Source organism: Seriola aureovittata, chromosome 5 (genome assembly GCF_021018895.1).
Source record: "Seriola aureovittata isolate HTS-2021-v1 ecotype China chromosome 5, ASM2101889v1, whole genome shotgun sequence".
Classification (NCBI taxonomy): domain Eukaryota; kingdom Metazoa; phylum Chordata; class Actinopteri; order Carangiformes; family Carangidae; genus Seriola; species Seriola aureovittata.
The window spans coordinates 8,759,935-8,781,722 of record NC_079368.1 but is presented as its reverse complement, the minus strand read 5'-3'; the positions used below and the strand labels follow the sequence as shown (position 1 = coordinate 8,781,722).

At 41.0% G+C, this 21,788-nt stretch overlaps 1 protein-coding gene across 1 annotated transcript in view; it reads left to right on the top strand.

Moving 5' to 3' along the window:
- mvb12bb (multivesicular body subunit 12Bb) overlaps positions 1-21,414 on the top strand; it is a 32,483-nt gene extending 11,069 nt beyond the window's left edge. Inside the window, exons 7-10 of the mRNA XM_056377255.1 lie at positions 5,419-5,477; positions 16,654-16,709; positions 17,160-17,219; positions 21,122-21,414. Of these exons, the coding sequence (XP_056233230.1) occupies positions 5,419-5,477; positions 16,654-16,709; positions 17,160-17,219; positions 21,122-21,163 (217 nt within the window). The 3' untranslated portion in view covers positions 21,164-21,414. The remainder of the gene's footprint in view (positions 1-5,418; positions 5,478-16,653; positions 16,710-17,159; positions 17,220-21,121) is intronic.
- Positions 21,415-21,788: the final 374 nt, after the last annotated feature.

The following is a 21,788-nucleotide window of genomic DNA, read 5'->3' as shown; positions in this document are numbered from 1 at the left end:
CGCATTCAAAACAGAGCTTTTGTTCACGTGGTCACGCAGTGGGATGAGAACAGTAAAATGGACAGGCGTGAATTCAAAACCCAAGTTCAAACTGCGTAGAGTTTTGTGAATCGTCCATATTTTGGAAGTCAGTGGTCAATAATCTTTGATGTATTGAAGTGATGGCGAGAGCTCAGGCCCATGTGTGCGCCTTCGGAACTCTTACCGGTAATCCTCAGTTCTTTTGAAGCCCACTTTCAAGTTGGTGAGGCTCAGAGGCTGGAATAAATTGCACCTCGAAGCGACTCACACCCCCTCCTGATGCCTGCTGAGATCACAGGCTGCTGTTTTTGTATTAACATTAAAATTCATTCCACAGTCAAAGAGTCTTCCTTTTAGAGTATTTCCATCCATAATGCACTGACACATAAGGACGGAACTGTGGGCAATTTAGACAGTGGCAGTTCTTTTGACTGTTTATCTGGCATCCTTTCTGTGTAGTTACATGCACTTTAGACAGCCATACATACAGCTATAAATATTTCTGAAGATATTTCACAGTCACAGATTAGATGGTTTGACACAGTAATTTATAAACAGCTCCTCAAGCCCCCTGATTGCTTAAGTAAGTACAGTACTACAGTGTAACTGTCTCTGCAGTATCACCCCACTATACTTTATTCATATTCAGCAAGAGAAAATTCTTTCCTCCATGCCTCCTTCAGGCTATCTATAACAACTTTATGGCCTTTGGAGAATAGCACCTCTTAAATTTAAGTGCTCTTTACAGTCAGTGGAAAAGATGTTTTAAATACAGTCAATAATGTGTAAATTTTTAATGACCCTTATAATTTTGAAAGCTTCAGTGATCCCTTTCAAATGTTACGTTGCCTCAGGCAGTGAGAGCTTGTTAGAGTTGTGTACAAACGTAAACTGCAAATCAGGTTGTTTTATTATTTTTTTCAGCAGCACAGAGCCAGGGTACACACTAACTGCAGGGTGTTGCATCATTATGGGATGCACACACTTATTGCATCAAGGCTAAGGTGTTGTATTTGAATTGTTTTTGTATTGTTTTGTCAGCTATAAACAGGATATCTGCAGGTCTTGAAAAGTTTTAAAAAGCTTTGAATTCAGTTCAGTCCTCAAAAATAGGCCTGAGAAGGTATTTAAGAGTTTGAAATTGAATTTACCAAGGTCATAAATACTTTCTCTTGCCCGCTGTAAGGAGAAGCGCTAGTTATGATATGTTTTTGTATGCGATTGTTGGCTGTCAGCAGATGTAACACACTTACAAACTAAAAGTGGGATTGTTGCAACAGTGGATTGTGCAAATAGGAGGCTGTTCCATCATTTTTTGTGGGTTGGAGCTTCAGTCAGCACCATCAGACCTGCAGCAAGTCCTGTCACTACTGCTACAGCAGCTACAGCTGTAGAGGCTTTTTGTCTTTGAATGGGTAGATATTTATTTTAACTGAACTTCAAAGAATTATGGCTATAACGAATGATTATTGTCATTATTGAGTAATCTGCCAATTTTCTTCATTAATCAATTAGTGTAATGAAATGTCAAAAAGTAATAGAAATTGCTCCTTGAAAACTTCCCACAGCCTAATGTGACATCTTCACATTGCTTGTTCTGTCTGTTTAACAGTCCAAACCTGAAATTTCAATTTCATTAACTGATTAATTGAATATCAAAATAGTTGATTTTCTCTCAATCGATGAATTGATTAGCAACTTAATCATTCTTAATTGGTTACTCCATCCACCCATTTTCTGCCACTAATCCATGCCCAGGCTGCTCTAATTAATATAATTATATAATGAAGGATTCATTGTTATATTCTGTTGGGAAAAGTGATAAAATAATTCTAGGTCATATTGTCCCTTCCGTTTTTTGCGTTCATGCTTTTGTTGGTAGTGAGTTGTGATTCAGGTAAATTAAATTTGAGTCTGTGTGGTGTTAAAATGTCTGAAATTCAACTTTCCTGCAGAAAGCCTGTAAAAAAGAATCTTAGGAATTAGTTAAATTCAAAGTTAAATCAAAGATAGACACTGAACCTAAAATAGTTATTTCTTATTGGCCCAGGTTGTTGCACCACACTGAGCCACTAAAACTCTAAGTGTAGGGCCCTGTTGAGCAGTCTGCCATGCAAATGCATGGGAACCTTGTGTGTTTAATGTTTCTTTATTAAGTTTGTCTGAAGCGTTTCAACCAGCGACAGTGTTCTGTTTTGATTCATAGCTGCAGCCTGATGTCAACCACTTTGGCTTGTTATCTGTCAAGACAGACCGTATCAGCCACTCCCTGACTTTATAATGTGAAAAACCTGCACCATCCGGTCAGCCTTTTAATGTGTCCAGTAAAGTATCCCCCTCCTTCCTTCTCCCAACCAACGCTGCCATTTGTTCTCCTGATAAAACTGTCATTGCTGAGGCTGATATCTGACCTCTACAGTGACTGCTAGCATAAATTAGCCTTGTCCTAATATTGCAATTTCTTTCGCTTCACTCAGAATCAAGGTTTTTGACATTTCTCTTAGAATAATAGGCTATTGTACACACGGACACTTTTTAAATCAAACTGTACAGCGATAAAAATGTCAAGGCCAAGTATCTTTTTTTTTTTTCTCTCCATCGTATAGCAGGCTTTTTCTTTAACAGGTGAAGTCTAGAGAGTCATCAGTGTCAGAATTGGCATGCATATCAATACGCTTTGGATTGCTCTGTCTTCTACCTGTGACACACCACACATTGCTGCAGCTCTGCAGGAGTATTGTATCAGCTTTCATTGCACGCTGGTTAACCAAGACTTCCCACTGCACACGACTCGTGAGAGAAAGAGACACTGTGACTGTCAGTGTGTCGCCTGACAGATCTTCCCATCTGAAGTGTTGAAGAACAATCATTCCCAGCTCAATCTCACTCATTACTTTGTTGTGCTCGGAAAAGTTGCAAAAAGTAGTGGAGATCAAGCAGAGGGATGCGGAGCGGTGCCAGGAATGATCGAATGATCAGCTAAGATCTGATGGGCTCAGACTGTTCGGTGATTTGCCACCAAATTCAGAGAGATCCTCTTTTCAACACCTGACACCAAACTTAAAGGAGGATAATGATGGGTGAGAAAGCAGCTCCCACAAAGCAGCACTGTCGGCACATAGAGGAAGGTGTGGAGATGTTGTCACGGGGAAGGCTGGATGTGTGTCAAAACAAGCGCTTCCAGCTCTCTGTATCGCAGCTCTGGCTCTTCAGTGATATTACTCTCATCCTCATCTTACCTCTCCACTGACTACCACTTGTCTGTCCCCACTGTCTCTCCCACTTTCTCTTCTCCTTTTTTTTTGTGCAGACAACTCTTTTCCTTATTCCATGTGGAACAACATAAAGAACACCATACAAAAAAAAAAGAAATCTGCTGAACTGTAATTCATGTTGTCAAGTAATCCTTAGTGTCATGGTTCGCTTTACAGCACTAATATGATTTTAACTCTGGCAGATTTCAAGGGAACATAAGACTCTTGATCTGCGTTGTAATTACGTAAATCTTTCAGGCCGTGTTCCCAGTTTTACTATAATTTGATGAGGAACTACACTGTAATTGAATATTCAAATTAGGAATATGTGTCAATATGGCTCTCCTTGCCTGAAATGAGGATTAATTGTTGTCAAAACTCCAGTGGCCAACATAATATGAGCCCCAACACTGCTGTTGATTAACAAATGCACTTGCAATGTTTTTGTTTTAAGAATTAGTTGTCTAATTGATTTGCCATATGTTACCCTCTCCAATGCACCTAAAATTGTATTTAGAAATCACCAGTTTGGATTGAGACAGTTTGTGTTCGAGACAGATGGGAAAAACGACCCTGGAGGTTGCAAGTAGAAAAGCATTTCTTGAGCACATTTTCCCAGGTTTCACACTGAGTGTTTAGAATTTTAAAGTACCACTTTCACTCTTTAGATACATAAATAGATAAACAGCCAGACCTAATCATTTCTTTTTCTCTCTGTTCTCTTTGTTTCTTCTCAGTACTAATTTAACAACACAAACGCAGATGCCTTAAAAGACATTTAAACCATTTCCCTCCACGTTATCAGACCGCGGGATGTATCTGTGCTTTGAAAGATGTGTACCTTTCTTCCTCAGCAGTGGAATCAACCTTTGCAAGGTAAAAGAAGTCTGCGTTGAATATGGCAATCGTTCCCGCAAGATTGATGCCAACCTTTTAAAAATTCACCATTGGCCTGGATTTAACATGGCCAAATGCTGATGTAAATGAGGAGGGGAAAAGTCGAGCCTTTCATTGCAAATAAATCTGAGTTGCAGGCTTCAGCTCATAAATACCACAGCCTGTCAGAAGTCTTGTTTTATTGCTCTTGATGGAAATTATTGCATTTATTTATCTCATCCAAAGAGATAAGGCTTTGGAAGCCGCAACTCACATGCAGCACCCCGAGAATATATGATCTGTCTTAAATTTTAAAAATTTGGATTTTACACCCCATGCGAGCAAAGATTGATTATGTTATCCATAAACAGACCAAATACAGAACATGATACACACTTCATTATTTGCAACTTCACACCTGCTCACTTCCAAAATCTGTCCCGACTTTGTTATAATTCAGCGCTGTTTCCCTGCCTCCTCTATCCCACTTGTCTGCCTTGTTCTTTCTCTTTAACAACCAACTCTTACTGTATGCCTGTGTGTCCTCCAATCAAAGCAATTCACTTTTTTAATGACATCGCCAACTGCTTTGCATTATCATTATAAAATCATTTGTTTTATAATGCCATCCCAGAACGTTCCCTTCAGAGCATGTCATGTTATGCAGCTCTCTCTTGAAGCTGTGAATTTTTTTTTTTTTTTTTTTTTCCTGCTTGCTGTGGATTTATCGATCCGTAGGGGTGAGTCACAGGGTGTAATTCATGATAGCTTGATTGATGAGGATTTCAATCTTATATGGTTTGTTAACTTCAACTGCCCACAAAGTGCATTCTGTGCTGTTTTCTGTAATACAAGGCCATGAAACGGTGAAAAAAAAAAAAAAAAACAGACTTCCCTTGAATAATGGAATCTCTCAGTTCCTCCAGAATTAACAAGATCCTGCTCCAAACCCCCCGTTAAAGGTCTGCTTGAGCCCCTGGGCAGCTGAGGCACGGTTTAACTTTTCCCATATTTCTCCTCTTCACATTCAGCCTGGTATTTCACTGCTCTGTTTTGCCTGTAGACAGATCACAAAGCCTCCCCATGCTTTAATGCAAAATAAATTCTCCTGTGTCATATTTTAATGTGTGAGGCATGTGTCTTGGATCACAAGTGTTCTCGTCAAATACAAAGTCTACATGCATTTTGGGGGCGTTTTTTTAACATGATTGTCAATAAAATAGTATTGATCGGTTGACTGAACATGTTACTTGTTTCCTGCCTGCAGGAGGACCACGAACAGGCCAGAGTATGAGCATCAGAGCAGTGGGACCTACACCATGTCAGGTAAAAGGTCTCACACTTTAAATGTATGCACGTCAGCACCACTTATGACGGTCACTATAGACAGTCAGAGGGATTTAATAGTTTACCCAAGCTGCATTAGATCTTCCTTTTAAAGTGAAGCTGTGATTTTGGAGAAAAATGTAGTACTTATGCTTCCTATGTTTCACTGCATGTCTGTACAAACAGTTTTGTCTCTACCTGAACATAAAAGAAGCTTCTCCGGTACTTGATCTACAAACGCTCTGTGTCTAGATCTCCTCACTGATGGACACTGTACAGAGCTTTGCTTATCTGAGCGAACGTGACTTCCCAGAAGAGCTCTGCATTACACTCAAGAGAACATTTAACAGCTGTCAAAGATGATCCATCACATGCCATACTTACATATGTACCGTGCATGCACTGGACGAATTCCCTTCTCTTTGTCAAGGAGAAACTCGACTACAGTACAATGCCCCATGACTAAAACAGCAGAAAGGCTAATTCGTTTGGAAGCAGAGCTTAGCTATGACAGCCTCAGAGCCACAGAGTCAGAGCCGGCTGAGACGCTCCAGCCTTAAAGAGCGTGTGATCCACACGAGGTGAATGAGGCAGGCAGGTTTTTATCCAGCTGGAGAGAGACACCATGTGGTGAGGATTCCTCCTGCTGCTCCAGCACAGGCACACCCAGGCTATGGCCATATTATACCCAGCCTCTTTAATACGAGTCTAGTGTTAAAATGTACAAATTGATATAATAACAGCTTTGATAACATAAACTAAATTTAAACTGTAAAGTCTCTGAATCCAAATTGAACACTGTCCATTGTATAAAAAAAAAGAAGAAAAAAAGAAAGAAAAGGAAACAACAAAAATGCATAATTGACTAAAAAATGATTAACACATCATTGTGTTGGTCTGACAGTCATATTATAAGTTAGTCAAGACAAGTGTGCAAAGTGTGGCCCTGAAGGAGCCGACATTAACACACAGCTGAATGGTTTGTGGCATTTGGTGTGCGACTCCTCCACTGGGACGGGCTTTGAGTGACACTGAAGAACATGCACATACTGTACAGCGCGCTGCCAGCAGTCATCATTTATCCCCAGAAAGCTGTCCTTTGCAGGTGCACACACTCCCTCTTTCTTCTACCTTAATGCGTCCCTCCATGAGATGGTGAGATTGTAAAGAGAAGAGGATAATGTAGTTAGCCTGAGATGTTTCTCGCTTTATTGCTTGAGACTGTGTACTCGTCAGCCTTACAGCATCACACTGTGAATGTGAGAGAACGCAACTTCCCTTCATTAACAATGTGATAGCCTGCAGACCAAGTGTGAGGTCGTAGCCGACAGCCTATATTTGTGTTAATTGTTAGCGTGGTGGTAGCTCTGGTGTGTGTGTGTGTGGGTGTGGGTGTGGGTGCCTGGGTGTGCGTGCATGTGTGCGTGTGTGTGCGTGTGTGTGCGTGTGTGTGTGCGTGTGTGTGTGTGTGTGTGTGTGTGTGTGTGTGTGTGTGTGTGTGTGTGTGTGTGTGTGTGTGTGTGTGTGTGTGTGTGTGGGCTGACAGCTGGCCAGGTTCGAGTTGGTCTAAAACCATGTGCGCTCTGTCAGGGTTGTACAGGCGCCTTCTTTAGGATTGATGAATTGCCTGCTTTCTTGATTAAACCCTCCGTCACTTCCCAACAAAACAAAAACCCCAACACAAAAAAAAAAAGCGAGTTGAGGGGAGGAGAGGTAACATGTCTGGGAAATCTGTCATCTGCAGTCACATCATGTACAGATGTGATGTGCAGGCGCTTTGACATTTATTACCAGAATATTAAAAACTAATTCACATTTATTTTGCAGCCCTCTTTGACTTGACAGTTCAAGCTCATTTGAAAAGTTATCAAGTTTTCATAGCAGCTCCAACCTTTTGCTTTTCTTTACCAGCGTTGCTTTGATCCATGCAAAGTCCCTTTGCCAATTAGGTGTATTATTCACACATTGACAGGAAAGCAGGGTATTTTAAAGGTAATTAAAGTTTGATTCATGAAATGTGTCTAAAAAGCATATGTTTGATAAAAAATAAATGTAACAGCGCTGGGGGAAAAAAAGTCTCAAACCTATGTGATGCTGAGTCTGTTGCATTGCCGTCTCTCTTCATTATCTACAGAGCAACATATAGTATTCAGCAGACATCCACCTGATAAAAAGGTAAACGTAATAAAAAGTAATACATTTACATATCTATCGCATTAATCAAAAATAAATCCTGACATTGGCCCTGATCTAACGTAATATGGAGAGCAATTATTTCCCTATCCATTAGAGGAACTTCAATTAACAGACACCAGACAGTTCATCCTTCAGAGGAGGAGGAGGAGGAAAAAAATAGGAGGCTCAAAATTAACTTGGGTTTGCAAAATATCTTGGCAGGATGACAGTGATTTTTGATTTTCAGGAAACAATATTAGAATTCTTATTAAACTATGTGCATCTGCTTTTAATTTGCTGCAAATAATTGGAAAATGCAATGGAGCTTTCCAATTAAAGCTCCACTTTATGCTGTTTAATAATACCCTCATAATATTATAGCTTATGAAATGACAGGTGAGTTGGTGTATGAATAAAACATAAAGCCCTGTAATAAGAGACAGAAAAAAAAAAAAAAAAAAAAACGAGACAGTTGTTGGGGGGCTTTTAAATGCTCGACATAATTTGCATATATTAATCTCCTCTTTTCAGCCTTATCAAGTATTCCACTGTATTTGAAGTTAAAATAGTCATGACAGGCAGGGGTACGCTTCGTTTTTCCAAGGATTTATTACTTGTATAATTCTGGATCTTTAATAAGCCAATATGACTGATCCTCTGAGTTCTGTGGAATTTGGTTAATTGTTCCAGATGGTGCTCACTGATTATGCAAAATTACTTTCTTTCTCCTCTTTTTCCCCCAACTACACCATTTCTTGATTGACTAACATGGAGAAAAAAGATTATTTTTGGCGCAGCACTTTCATTAAGAGGGTTCTCATCAGGTTTCAAACAAAAGTTCCATCTTATCTCCCTGTGTAGTTCTGGGCGAGACTGTACAGAGGGAGGAGATCAGCCGGCTCTTATCTCAAACCGTGATGGATCTCAACTGCTTCTGCACCGCTGGGGTTATATTTTAGAATAACACAATTCTTTAGGCTGAGGGATTAAAAAACACGACCTCTGGATAGTGACACAAAAGTTATTATTAGTGTACGCTGTTCTCTTCTTTCTCTTTTCTCCTCTCTTTCTCTCCCAGAGATTGATGAAATTACTAAGCAGCAGGGTTGGTCCTACACTCGCAGCTCGGGCTCCATCCACAACTCACTAACATTCTGTTTTGCATCAGCTAAACTGAGCTGAATGAATCATTTATGGAAGTGTTATGGGGGAGGTATGGGCAGATTTACTGCCGAGCTTTTACTTTGGATGGAATGGGATTTCTATGAAACCGATCTTGATGTCTGAAGTAATGCCAAAGCTTACATCAAGACATGAAAGGAACGCTCTTAAAACCCACGTTTTGCTTCTTAATTCCCCTGGTCAGCAAAAGGCGAAACAGAGAGCGAGAGAGAGGTTCAGCAGAAGAATAGTATTTACACCTAATGCATACACATACACACACACACACACATACACACACACACATACACACACACACACACACACACACACACACACACACACATACACACACACACACACAGACACACACATACTGTACATTCATGTCCTAAAACTGTTTACTACCCCCAGCAACTAATGATATAAAGGTTGCTGAAATCTTATAATTGCTTGTAAATTACAGCATGTTCAAATTTGCTTGAATTCAGTTTTAGTTTTTTGTGCATTTTCCATATTGACATAGCAGCATAGTGTCAGTGTTTTGGGATGAATACTGCAAAAGTAAATTAAAAATTCACACCAGCATGCTGTGAAGAAAATTCTATGTTAAAGGCAACTGTGAAAAAAATACAAAAAACCAGTAAGCAGTTCTGAGAAAGAGTGAGGAGAATTATTGTCAGTGTCATGAAGTGAAATACAGTCAGAAATTGCTTTAAAAAAAAAAAAAAGAAAAAAAAAAAAACTTGGAATAATTTTGCTAAAGTCTGGACAGTGTGTGTATGTACTTCTCTGGATCTGCAAAAAAAAATCTTTGTTTGTTAGTGGAGATTATGGAAGAAGTATTTCTTACATTTACTACAGTTTTTATTCTTGTGATTCTGGAAATTTTTAGTGTGTCTTTTAAAATCCTCTTAGCTGCTGATCTCAATGAAAAACACTGATACATGTCAAAGCAAATCCGTCCGGTGGCGACCAAAGTCAGCTGTGTGAAAATGAAGTCTTTTATTTTGTATAGTCTTTGTTTATCTCCCCAGTCAAAAAGCTCTTTTCCTCTCTAACAGGTAAAACGCCATCTCAAGAAAATCCTGTTGGAGTTCATCCTGTCAAAAATTCTATTTGACTTTACAGGTTTGGTAGCAAAACATGATCAATCCCAGTGTGGTGGTGCCATTAAGTATTTGGGAATTAATCCTGTATAAATCCTAATGGAATTTTTGACTGGAGCCTTGAGGCCCTCGGGCTTTTTTTTTTTTTTTGGACCTTTATTACAGTCAAATAAGAGACTTTACAAGGCTTTGCATTTGCAGGCCAGACTGGACTCTGGAGTCTCATCCCTCATTGCTTTCTATCCATCCCTGAGATAGAAGCAGTGCTCCATTAGTTTCAGTGTCCAGACGTGGACAGCCTCAATGGATGGGCCTGTCACGGCTCCCTCATTTGCCCCATGTACAGCAGGGTTTGTTATCACACATCTAATTAGAACTTGATAAAAAATATTTCACAAAAATCCAGTCATTAAATATAGTTTAAGGAGATTTATGGTCAAATATGCCTTAAAGATCTTTTAATGGCTCTGCTGACTTGTTAAGTTTGTAATTAATGATCTTCTAATACATACTGTGGTGTGATTTAGAAAGCACAATGAGATTCTGGGAATGAAGTCGTTCTGGAAAAGGGCATCTGGGGCTCCCAGAAGCTATATTAAATAGTTCTTCTCAGACTGGTTTGCTTAGAGCCATAAAGTCTGCTGTGAAAAAGTTCAAACCCATCAGCGTCTTTACATAGATGTGGCCATTTTTATGTTAGTGCAGGGAGCAGTGCGTGATTATGAAGTTGTTGCTTTGTCATTTCATAATAGTCAATTAGCGTGTACAGAAAAGTCCTCCACTCCTCTGCAGCGGGTACAACTACATTGTTTAACAGTTTTATTTAAGCAAAGGAAAATATCTCCTTTCAAAGTACACTTATCCACACAGTAGAACTAATAAGCAAATGCACATGTATGAAACTGTAAGTGCATTATACTAATAACAGTTGCCTGTTTCATCAGGAGAGTAATGGTGTCCTTATTAGCATAATTAATGACAAATGGCAGTGCAGCATTGGTGGATTGGTTCTAGGGGATGATAAATTGGTGGATGCCCAGGTTAGTGGCTGCCAAGGAGGCCTCTTTGGCTGTCATCCCTCCTGCTTCCGCTCTGGCACAGTTCATTACTCACCGTGTGAGATGCCACTTTACATTGCCTGGTACTGTGAGCATGGAGAACTTAATAATGCCACCCACAACCACACAGGGCCTGCTGCTTTACCCACAGTCCAGAGGGCAAGTAGCTCAGCGAGGGCTAGGGGTTGTGGGGAGCAGGGCAACATGGGAATCATCTCCTGCAGCTGCACTGATCAAAACAGATCACGCGTCAGTCCCTACTTCAGGGGAACCGGGGCCATATGACCCAGTCTCCTGTGCTGGTGAGTGTTTCTTGTTAGGATTTCTGGGGCTCGCCACATCCCTTGCATCATTACGGGTTAGTTTGCCCACAGAACCGCTAATTAAGAGGGGATTTGTGTAATTGTGCCTTCTGCTGTGTCCCATCCGGCACATGCAATTTACTGTCAGCCCTCTGCCAGCTTTTACACTTGTCCAGAGAGGCGTACCCCATTTATACACACATTCTGCTGCACATTTACCAGCAGCCACAGCTGGGGATCAATGCCAGTGCCATGGCAATGTCTTAAAAGACACTGTGCTGCTGATTAAAGTCTGATTGTCCATTTAATTTCATGAGAGCGCTCAATAGCCAGCCAGCAGAAAGGGCTCTTCCAGTATTTCTCCATTACTGCGTGCTCTGACAAAAACAACTATAAAACAGGATTTATAAGTTTAGTATATCGAGTGACCAAACAATTTTGGTACTTAACATTAAACAGCCTGCTCTTCATATAGACTCAATATCATCTAACTTACACGAATGCGTTTTGGAGACGTTATCACACATGTACACACCTCCTCAGAGTATTTGGTGTTATGCAGAGGTGTTTGTGGCCAACTCACTGTAGGTGTTGCTGGCTCTGCCCACTTTCTGGAAGACTGATGGACCAGCGCCCGACTGGGACTGCCGCCTGGCTCCCTACCCACAACCAGATTTCAAGGACTGCTTGTCACAGATGGAAAAGTAAGTGGGTCATTCTACATAAGCTTGCCATTTTGCATCTCTGGTAACAAAAAAAAAAAAAATTTAAGTTTAATATCAGATGTCTAAATATGCCACTTTTTTGTTCGTTTTGCCAAGTTTTTTATTTTTGCTTTACCTGACTATAAAGGCCATTATGAGATGCTATTGCTTGGCTATATTTCAGAGTACAATGTTTGGTGCCTCTTATACATTTCACAAGTATTCTTACAACAAAATGAGCATATCCTAAGGTAATACAACACATTTTCTAGATAAAATGGTAAAAGTCTCATTTGTTTTGTAAAATAATTTTCATTGAGGGCAAAACAGCAAGCTCGTGTAAAATGATTCAGCTTCTTTTCACTCTGTTCTTCTCTCTTTTGCCTCCACAGTTTTTGAGTGTTTAGCCCAGCCTGTAGTATGTAAAAATAATCGCATGCATGCACTGCATGTCTCGTATACTACTCTTACCATTAAAAATCATTTAAATTTGTTTACATTTTTAACATTCGGCTGAAGTATAATTAATATTTTAGTATAAAATAGTTGAGTCGCTGTCAGGAGAATTGCAGCAGAAGCTTGTGCACACTACAGCGAGACAGGGAAAACAAGTTGCAAACAGCCGGCAGAAAAAAATAAAAATAGATTATCAGAAACACTCAACATCATTGCAGTGTATGATCTATTTTAGTATAAATGTTATTCGCATTTTAGAATGTTAATTGACTCCCCAGTAAACATTTAAATAATTCAAAAGTTACACTTCCACTTTTGCAAGTGAGATTTTTAATATATTGAAAAGTTTTTTTTTTTTTTCACTCATCTGTCTAGAGGGTTTGAAAAAGCGGGAAAAAGATAAAAGAAAAAGAATGGGTTTCATAGAGCCATAGTCATTAAAAGAATCTGAAAATAGCAACTCGCTATCATCTGTTCTCATAGCACGGGTCAGGAGCTCTGACACCTCCAAAATTCCTCCTGTCAGGGTAGGGGGCCATTTGTATTCTCTCTCATTAGGCAATTTGACTAATGACCTGCCGTGGCTGCAGAGCTACTGAGGGACCCAGAGCCTCGCGCCCTCTCTCTTGCAGCAGCCTGAACACACACCCTCTATTGGAATGGCACAGATGGCATGCCCGGACGACAAAATAAACTACAATATGTCTCCGAGATGCTGTCAGGCCTGGGCACTATTTCTCATGTCAGAGTGGGGCTAAGGGCTGTGAGTGGGCATAGGGGGGTCCTCCTCCAGCTCTCTGTTCATCTACTCACCATTATCTGCAGAGGTGACAGAGAGCGGGGTCTGCAACTAGAATAGCATCTCCATGGTCTGCATAAAGAATCCACCTCAAATTGAGAGTCACACCGACAGGAAAGGCATTGCAATGTCTAGCCTGGGTACACATAGAGAAAAGTCAACATCCAGTTGTTTGGAATATGAAATCTAGAAGCTTCCAGATAAAGCTCTACCCAATTTTTGAGCAGCTTTACTTATTATTTCTGATTATTTTATGGCACTAAACAATAGAAACCAGCTCAATCATGAGTTAAAAAATTGTAATAGATGCTCGCTCGCACTCGCAGATTATTGCCCTAGCTGTGACTTTCTCACTTAATTCAGGTGCGAGACAGATTCACCCAAGTAATCATACTAGACAGAGATCAATGCAATTCTGCTGAATTAGTGAAGTGTAAAATAAAAGTTCATCAACATTCCTAAAGTGTTACTCTTGAGTTGTGGTTCAGGTAATATGGGGTATGCTCGATCACCCACGCATATTTTTCCATCAGTCAGTGTCGGAGCACAACTTGCTGTGGTTTATGTGTGTGTGTGTGTGTGTGTGTGTGTGTGTGTGTGTGTGTATGTACGGCTGTGTGCATGGCCATGTCTGTTAGAGCCCTGGAAATGCAATGTATGGCGCTGCTGAAGTCCTGGGTGACAGTGCATCCAACAATGGAAGAGTGAGGGATTAGTGCTCAGCCCAGCGTACGAGGGAGCCCTTCCCGCCCTGAAACAGCCATTCATCTGTGCCCAGGGGCTGGAGATGACAATGCAGCCATTGCTCATCGCACCTGACGGAGCCATTAATAAGGCAATGATCCACACGGGGCCTGTGCTGACTCCGTTCTTTACACTACAATCACTCAAGCCACAGGGTCCTCCTTACTTAACGCCACCTCTGCACTCACCGCCGGCATCATCATCACTATCATCACCACCACCAACACCACCATCATCATCATCATCATCATCATAGGCGTAGTCATTGTACCAAAATTCCTGCCAGATGTTTTCATATTGACTGCTCTCATACACTCCCAATGCCAAATAACTACCCAATTCCCCACACTGCAGTACACTCATGAGTTAATGGACTGTAGCCCGGCCATTTGAGAGGCTGGAACATGCTTCATAGTGGGATTTCTGGTCAGAAGATTGGATTTACATTATTTTTGCCCTTTGCACCTTCAGATTTCTCCATGGTACAGCATTCATTCCTTACCACCAAGTCATCTCCCGCGCCTCTCCATTTGTCTGGATGTAAGATAGCTTCTCTAGTATAGATGGTGGAGGAATACAAAGTGAGATCTGGTTTTAAATGTAATCCTTGAGCAATAAAGAAACTCTCTGGCCTTCAACTCTGTGCATTCATCTGTCCATGCCACACAGATCCATCAGCAGCTACAATCTCAGCTTCCTGTAGCTGGCTGATTAAAATGTATTCTTCCTGCCTACCTCTTGTGGTGTTGGTGCTCCCAGCGACACAGTAGAGCATGTTTATTCACTTGCTTTTATGAGTTTAAACAGGCCATCGTGCTTAGCCGATCACCCTGGCTTCCTCCTTCTCGCTGCTCCAAACAGCCACACATCCAAAGCCGCTACAGTGAGGTTGCACTTGCTTTTGGGTGAGTGGAAAAGGAGCTGGGGCTAAACCTTTTCACTCATTGCACCTTTTTTTTTTTTTTTAAGCAGTGTCAGTCTTAAGGCCCGTCCATCACTTGGTTGGTAGGTCGACCACTTTGACCCAGACTGAAATATCTCCACAGCTACTGGATGGATTGCCATAAAATTTGGTAGAGACATTCAGATGATGAATCCTAATGACTTTGGTGATCACCTGACCTTTCCTCAAGCGCCACCATGAAGTAGACATTTGTGCTCTTGAGTGAAATATCTCAACTATTGGGATGGATTCCTGTTGAATTTGGTAAACACACTTAATGTCTCCTTCATGAGCTGAACTGTAATAACTTTAGTGGTCCTTTGATTCCCATTTGCCCTAACTGTAATGTTTTCAGTGCTGATTAGCAAATGCTAACATGCTAAACTAACACGGTGAACATGGTAAACAAAGCTGCTTAACATCAACCTTTTAGCATTGTTATTATGAGGATGTTAGCATGCTTGTGTTAGCATTTAGCTCAAAGCACGACGGACCACTGCGGACTCTTGTTGTTACTACGTGTTTTACTGTAGGATATGACTGGAAGCCAAGAAACTAAATAAGCTTTCCTGTAGACATGAGGGTGAGGGTCGTGCTTTGATTACAAAGATCACATTGTACTACACTTGTGTGGAAAGGGCCAAACCATGGATGTGTGTAATATCAAGAGAGGAGAGGAAGTGTCAAAGTGAGGGATATTTTAGAATTTCATACTTTTAAATATTGCTGTGAACAGGAAAGACCAAAAGGAGTGTCAGCTCCAAAGCGATGACTCATGAACAGCTTCGGCTTACATTTATGAGTTCCTTTTCCTGTGCCAGCGGCCTGATGGACTGTGGGTAAAAGAACACCAGTTGGAAGCTTGGCCTCTTGATATTTGGGGCTCCTGTCGAAGCCAACGGCAGCAGAAGTTTTGTGCTTCCAGATTTGGGAGTTTTATAATGAAGCTGAGCAGCTGCAGTGTTCCCTTCAGTCTGGAAACGAGAGGCTTTGTGTCCCTTGTCACCCTGTGTTAATTTGGGCCCTAATGTATTTTATAAACAAAGGGCTGCTCTCTAGCCTGACAGTCATGACACCTTGATTCCAGTGCAGGATGCAAGCAGTACGGGGTTACACCATTAATAATCAACTGGCAGCCATCACACCATTTTAACCACGATCATTATGATAAAGGGCATACACTTAATTACAGGCCTGCTTAATTATAGCTCTGTTGAAGCTCGTTTGTTTGGTCAAATGCTAATTATACCACCACGCTCTTGGCAAGTCCTCATTTCAATCCACTTTTTGCCGGCTGAACAGTGTGGCTTATTTTCATGCAAATTTGATATCTGGTGAATGTTTTGTCTCTCTTCTTTCCACTTTTCTGTGCCTAGTGTGAGTGTGTCTTTGTTTCGGAGGTGAACATCTCTCAGACAAGACGGAATCGGGAATAATCAAGAGTAATTAAACTGGAAGAGGGTTGGAAAAGGGCTGGGTTGGAGGAGTGGAGGTGCTCAAATACAGTGGAGAATAAAAAAGCCTTTCATCTTCTCTCCATAGACGGAAGGAGGGGAGGTGTGGGGGGGGGGGGGGGGACTGGGGATGCTGATAGCTTTTCTGCTTTATAATCCCACATTTACTCTTGTGGAAATACTCAGAATCAAGAATAGGTAGTTGGGTAGTAATACATTTTTTTTTGTTTAAAAAGTCGAACTAAAACTTTTTTTCTTCTGTTTTTTGCAGCTCTGGATGATGTGCCCTTTGTGATCTCTCAGAAGTTTTTTGACAAACCCAAAGAGGTAAAAATTCTCTGAGTAACTAGTGACAAAATGCGAAATTACTTATTTATTATGTGTAATATGAGAGTGGTAATGATAGTTACTTGTACCGCAATCACTCCTTTCCTTTTCTTTCCATTCTTTTACTTTGTTCTTTTCATTTTCTTTGCATTTGTTTTCCTTTTCTTTCCTTTTCCTTTCCTTTCCTTTCCTTTTCCTTTCTCTTTCCTTTCCTCCAGACTGAGTGATGAATGCGTGCAGTCAGGCAGAGCTGGCTCAATGTAGTCCATTTGGCTGGCTGGCGGCGGTTGTCACTATAGCCCCGTTTGTATTGACACAGAGAGGGAGAGGATTAAAGATTTTAAGCATGCTTACTTAGCCATGAGCCTAACCGCCATGTTTCTTGTGTGTGTTTTTTTTTTTTTTTCTCCTTCTTCTTCTCCCTCCTCCTCTCCCTGCTTTTGATTTCAGATGCAGCAAGTCAATTTAATGGGCATTACGATCAAATCCCTGGCAGAGATCGAGGAGGAAGTGAGTAGAGGCTGCAACGCTCGGCTGCCACTGACGCTGCTGGCCCAGAATGCAAAGCAAACGGTCTTGGGGTTGTAATTAAGTGTCTGAGACAGCGAGGCCCTGTTGGCTCCACTAAGCCCCAATTGAATAAAAGCATGGCCAGGCTAGGCAGCCATTCTCTCTTAAAAGCTTCGTCTCCTGTTCCAAAACACTTGACTTTTATCCCCCAATTCTTCCCTCAAACAGCTCAATCTAGCATCTCACACAGTGCTGGAGATGTTGAGGAGTTTTTTTTTCTGGTCAGATTTTGCATGTTTATAACTTTTTTTTTTTTTTTTAAGTTTTCAATCAGCTTCATCTTCAGTAATGAAAAATGTAGAGACCATGAAACACTGTAGCCTGCGGGCATTAGTCGGAGGAAAATCATCAATGTGCAGCTCCTTCTTTAGAGCCCATGTGTTTGTGAGAGCAAGAAGAAAAAAAAAAAAAGAGAGTCAGTATGTGTGCTGTATTTGTGTGTGTGCGCGCGTTTGTGTGTGTGTGTGTGTGTGTGCGCTTTAAAGAGAGTGACAACCCCCCTTCTCTCTCATTAGCACGGTATCTTGGTATCAGAACTGCCAGGAAGTGACAGACCACTGTAAAAGAACAGGTGCTGTTGGGTTTGAGATGTGTTACAGAGCAAACACTCCCTCATCAAACTGGGTGTCTGTTCTGCACTCTGCCTCTGTCTTCTGTCACATACTATCCAAATCACACAGTCGCCATCTTGTCATATGGTCATCTGAATGAAGCTCATTGTCAGCGCAGGTATTAATGGTGTGTATGTGTCTGTGTATGTGTGTCCAGGGTGGAGACAGGCTGGCTGCTCATTCTATATGCTCTTGTCTTTTTTCCTCCTCTCCTCTCCTCTCCTCTCCCTCTCCCTCTCCCTCTCCCTCTCCTCCTTCCTTTCTTCTGAGAGAGTGTGATTAGCAGGAGGACACATGGTGAGCTGAGCTGGAGAAGGGAAGGGAAGGGCATGAGAAATCATTAATTACAGCCGCGCTGGAGCTGATGAAGTAAATGTGAGATAGTGTAACACACAGGATTTAGTGAAGTGGACGACAGCACAAGATTAATGGTGGGGCCAGGCTGATGAGGATGAAGTCACAGCTTAGCTTGATAATTAGTTTCCAAGTGGAAACATCCCTCACCATTGTGTTATTTTTACTTCTCTCCTCTTATTATTATCCCATGATGATATCTGCAGAACAAGGGCTGGAAATACAGTTGGTAATATTCTCGCAAACACGTCTGTAGCACTTAATGTTTTCTTTTCTTTGTCTAGTTGTGCTTGTTTTTCTCTGTCAGCGTTACACTATAAATTTAACGTCCATTATGTTTTCTGTCTCAGAGCTTCTGTTGAAGTGGCTCATAAACCAAACAAGTCACAATATTTAGGTTCAGAAAAAGGCTGTTTTTAGTATGAAACTGTATCCCAGTTTTCTAAATGCTGGTGGGTGAATTTCTCCCTCTGTTGTCCAGAAGAGGTCACTGTCCATGCATTCGCTGTTGGGGTTTTCAGACCCCCCCCCCCCCCCCCCTTCCTTTAGAAACTAGTGGCATTTCGGCACAGAGTCTAATTGCTTCGTTTCTAAACCCATTCAAATATATAGATTCATGAGAGAGATGTACTCTCTAGAATTATACATATGCACATGTAATTGAGGAAAACTGTTGTAATCACAGCCACAGTTGTAGATAAGACCATTTCCTAACAGGCATCACTTAAGCCATGTCTCGGATGATGTTGGTTCCAGCAATTAGGCATTCTTTTCATTTCCCAAATGACTCGCAAAACTTGCGGATATTATAATTGCTTTTAGCCACGCATATCTAATTTGTGTCTTTTTAAGTGTTAATTAGTAAGCGATTTAAAGTGACATCTTTATGTAGTTTGCTCTGTTGAAAAATGTTGTTGGCGGCTGGCTAATGATTTGCAGAGGGAGTATGCTAGGGTGGAAAGAAGACTGTATGCACACATGACAAGATTTGCATTAGCACCTATGTATGATTGGTTTTCAGTGTTTGTTGGGAGTTATCTGTGTGTGTGCGTGTGTGCGTGCGCGCCTGCATATGCTTGTGCATGTGTTTCCCTGTGAATGTATGGAGGGACAGTGGTGTACAGGGGTATGTGAGAGGTGTGAGAGGGAGAGCTCCAAATAGAGGTGGAATTAATGAAGACAACATGTCACATATTTTTGGCAGTGGAGCAGGGACAGGAAATGAAGCTCGGCTCGTCTGGGTGACTGCCGCCCATGTTCCAGTGTGTCACTGTCCTGTCAGCCTGTGTGTAAAACTGGCAGACATTGATACATGCTCTCCCTGATAACACCCCATTCCCCCATCCATCATCTCCACACACACACACACGCACACACGCACACACACATATACACGTACACACAGGATTATTTATTTACTGTGCCAGATGTTGAGTCTGAATTTTAGTGTGGTGGAGGGGGGCTAGATTTCTTCACAACTAACAGGCTTGTGATATGTGACAGGTTTTGGGTAACTTGCAGCTTCCCCTCAAGTAGATGAAAATCGGGGAAGGTGGTATTTTGATCGAGAGAACCCGGTTTCAGCCATCGTGGCTCCGTGGCTTCTGCTGGAGATTTGGAAACTTATTTCAGTGATCATACAGCATCACCTAGTGCTGTGTTGCAGTAATACAACAGTGTAACTTTGTGAAGTGAGCAGTACTTCATGTCACAAAACTTAATCGTTCAACCAGTGGAGCTTCACCCTCCAACAACATGAATGTGTTACTCTCTTTCTTTTAGAAAGTTTGACCATCAACTAATCAAAAGTGAGTGTTTTTAGTGTAGAATATTTAGTTACCTCAGTCACCTTCCTTAGGAACTTTGTCTTTCTTTTGATCATTTCCTAATGATCTGTATTGAAAGAATATGAAGAAATTGATTAAGTTATCGCGCTGCTGGGAACTGCTTATGTTTTTGAGGATGCTTGATCCAACTTTTTCTCTTCCAATAGAGATTCTACTACATCTAAGTCACCGTATCTGCTTATACCAAACACCAAATACCACTCCAATGCTCCCATTCCCCCAAATTTAACATCTGTATGCCTCACTGTGTGAAACTCAAGAATATTTATGTTAGCTAACTTGAGGCTAGAGGTTGCTGTGAACCTAAAAATTGACTGACTGATAGCAGAAGATCTGAATTTTATAATAACATTAGCAGAGAAATAGTTATTCATATGGATCTGTCACGTTCTCTATTAGAGCCAATAGCGATACCTTTGACCTTAAATGGTGTAACCTCGATGTCTTATATTTGGGTTTGTGCCATAATAGGACAGAACAGACTTGTGGCACCAAAACAGCAAATGTCTGGGGATGAGAGGTAGCAGAAGTTGATATTTTCAAAAGAAGGGAGTTAAAATACAGTCCGTTTTTTTGCACATTTTTCTGTCTTTGAATGCCACATAAGCCAAGAATGTTTGAAGCCCTGTTGCTTTTTATAGTCATATCCTCAACATCCCAGAGGGGGGCAGTGTTTCTTCATATTTTTCAGTCTTCAGCCTGGATGACCACTTAAACACTGTGCTGTAGGGCTACTTTTATGCTTGTGGCTTCCAAAAGGGGGAATAATATTAAACCATTATGTTTTAAATCTATGGTTCGACTGCTATCAGTCTCTTACACTATGTAGATAATGGTGCTAATTGTGTGAGTCTGGATTTTACTGCAGCATTTCTTATAAATGTAAGCTTTTGGGAGCTTTGGGATTAATCATTACATTAATGCAGTTTGGTGCAGTTTGCTGTTTTTGTTCTGCTTTGACAATTTACTTTGAATCATCAGTGTGTACTTCCTCTTCTTCTTCTTCTTCTTCTTCTTCTTCTTCCCACAGTTTCAGTACAACTTCAGGACAGAGCGAAGCATTGCTGTGTAACTTTACTCCCAGCCCTCTCAAGCTGACAGAGCCACATGGACTGAAAAAGTACCAATGGACAAAAGGGATCATTTATATACAATGTACTATTGAAGAAGATTTGGGATATATCGTAGAAAATGTATACATTGTGATTTTAGACAGAAAATTATTTTTTATTTTAATGGATTCTATGTAAATGATTCAGTTCTTGAAAATCATTTTGATAATATTCAACTTTGAACATTAAATTTTAGAAAATGTTCAACTTATTTATCTAGAAAGTGGCTTTTCTAAATTTGTGTGTTGTGTCTTATCTAACTCAGATAGTCTTAAAAGAAGTGTTCACAATAGTTTCATGCTCAAATTAAACAGATTGAATGATAAAAGTATGTTAGCTGTGACTCACATTTTGCTCATCAGAATAGCAGGGCCGTACTGGCAGTGAGTCGCAGCCAGAGAGGACAACAGGGAACAGAGAAGCAGCCTCATCACACACACACTGACAGGCCCCTCTGAAGTTCATTTTCCAGCAGAGGCATCTTTCCATCACAAAGTTTATCATGAGCAACGTGCGGCAACAGCGAGCAGAGCTTTGAGACGCGGGCCCCTTTTACCCCAGATGCCCACCCACGTCAGCTGTGAC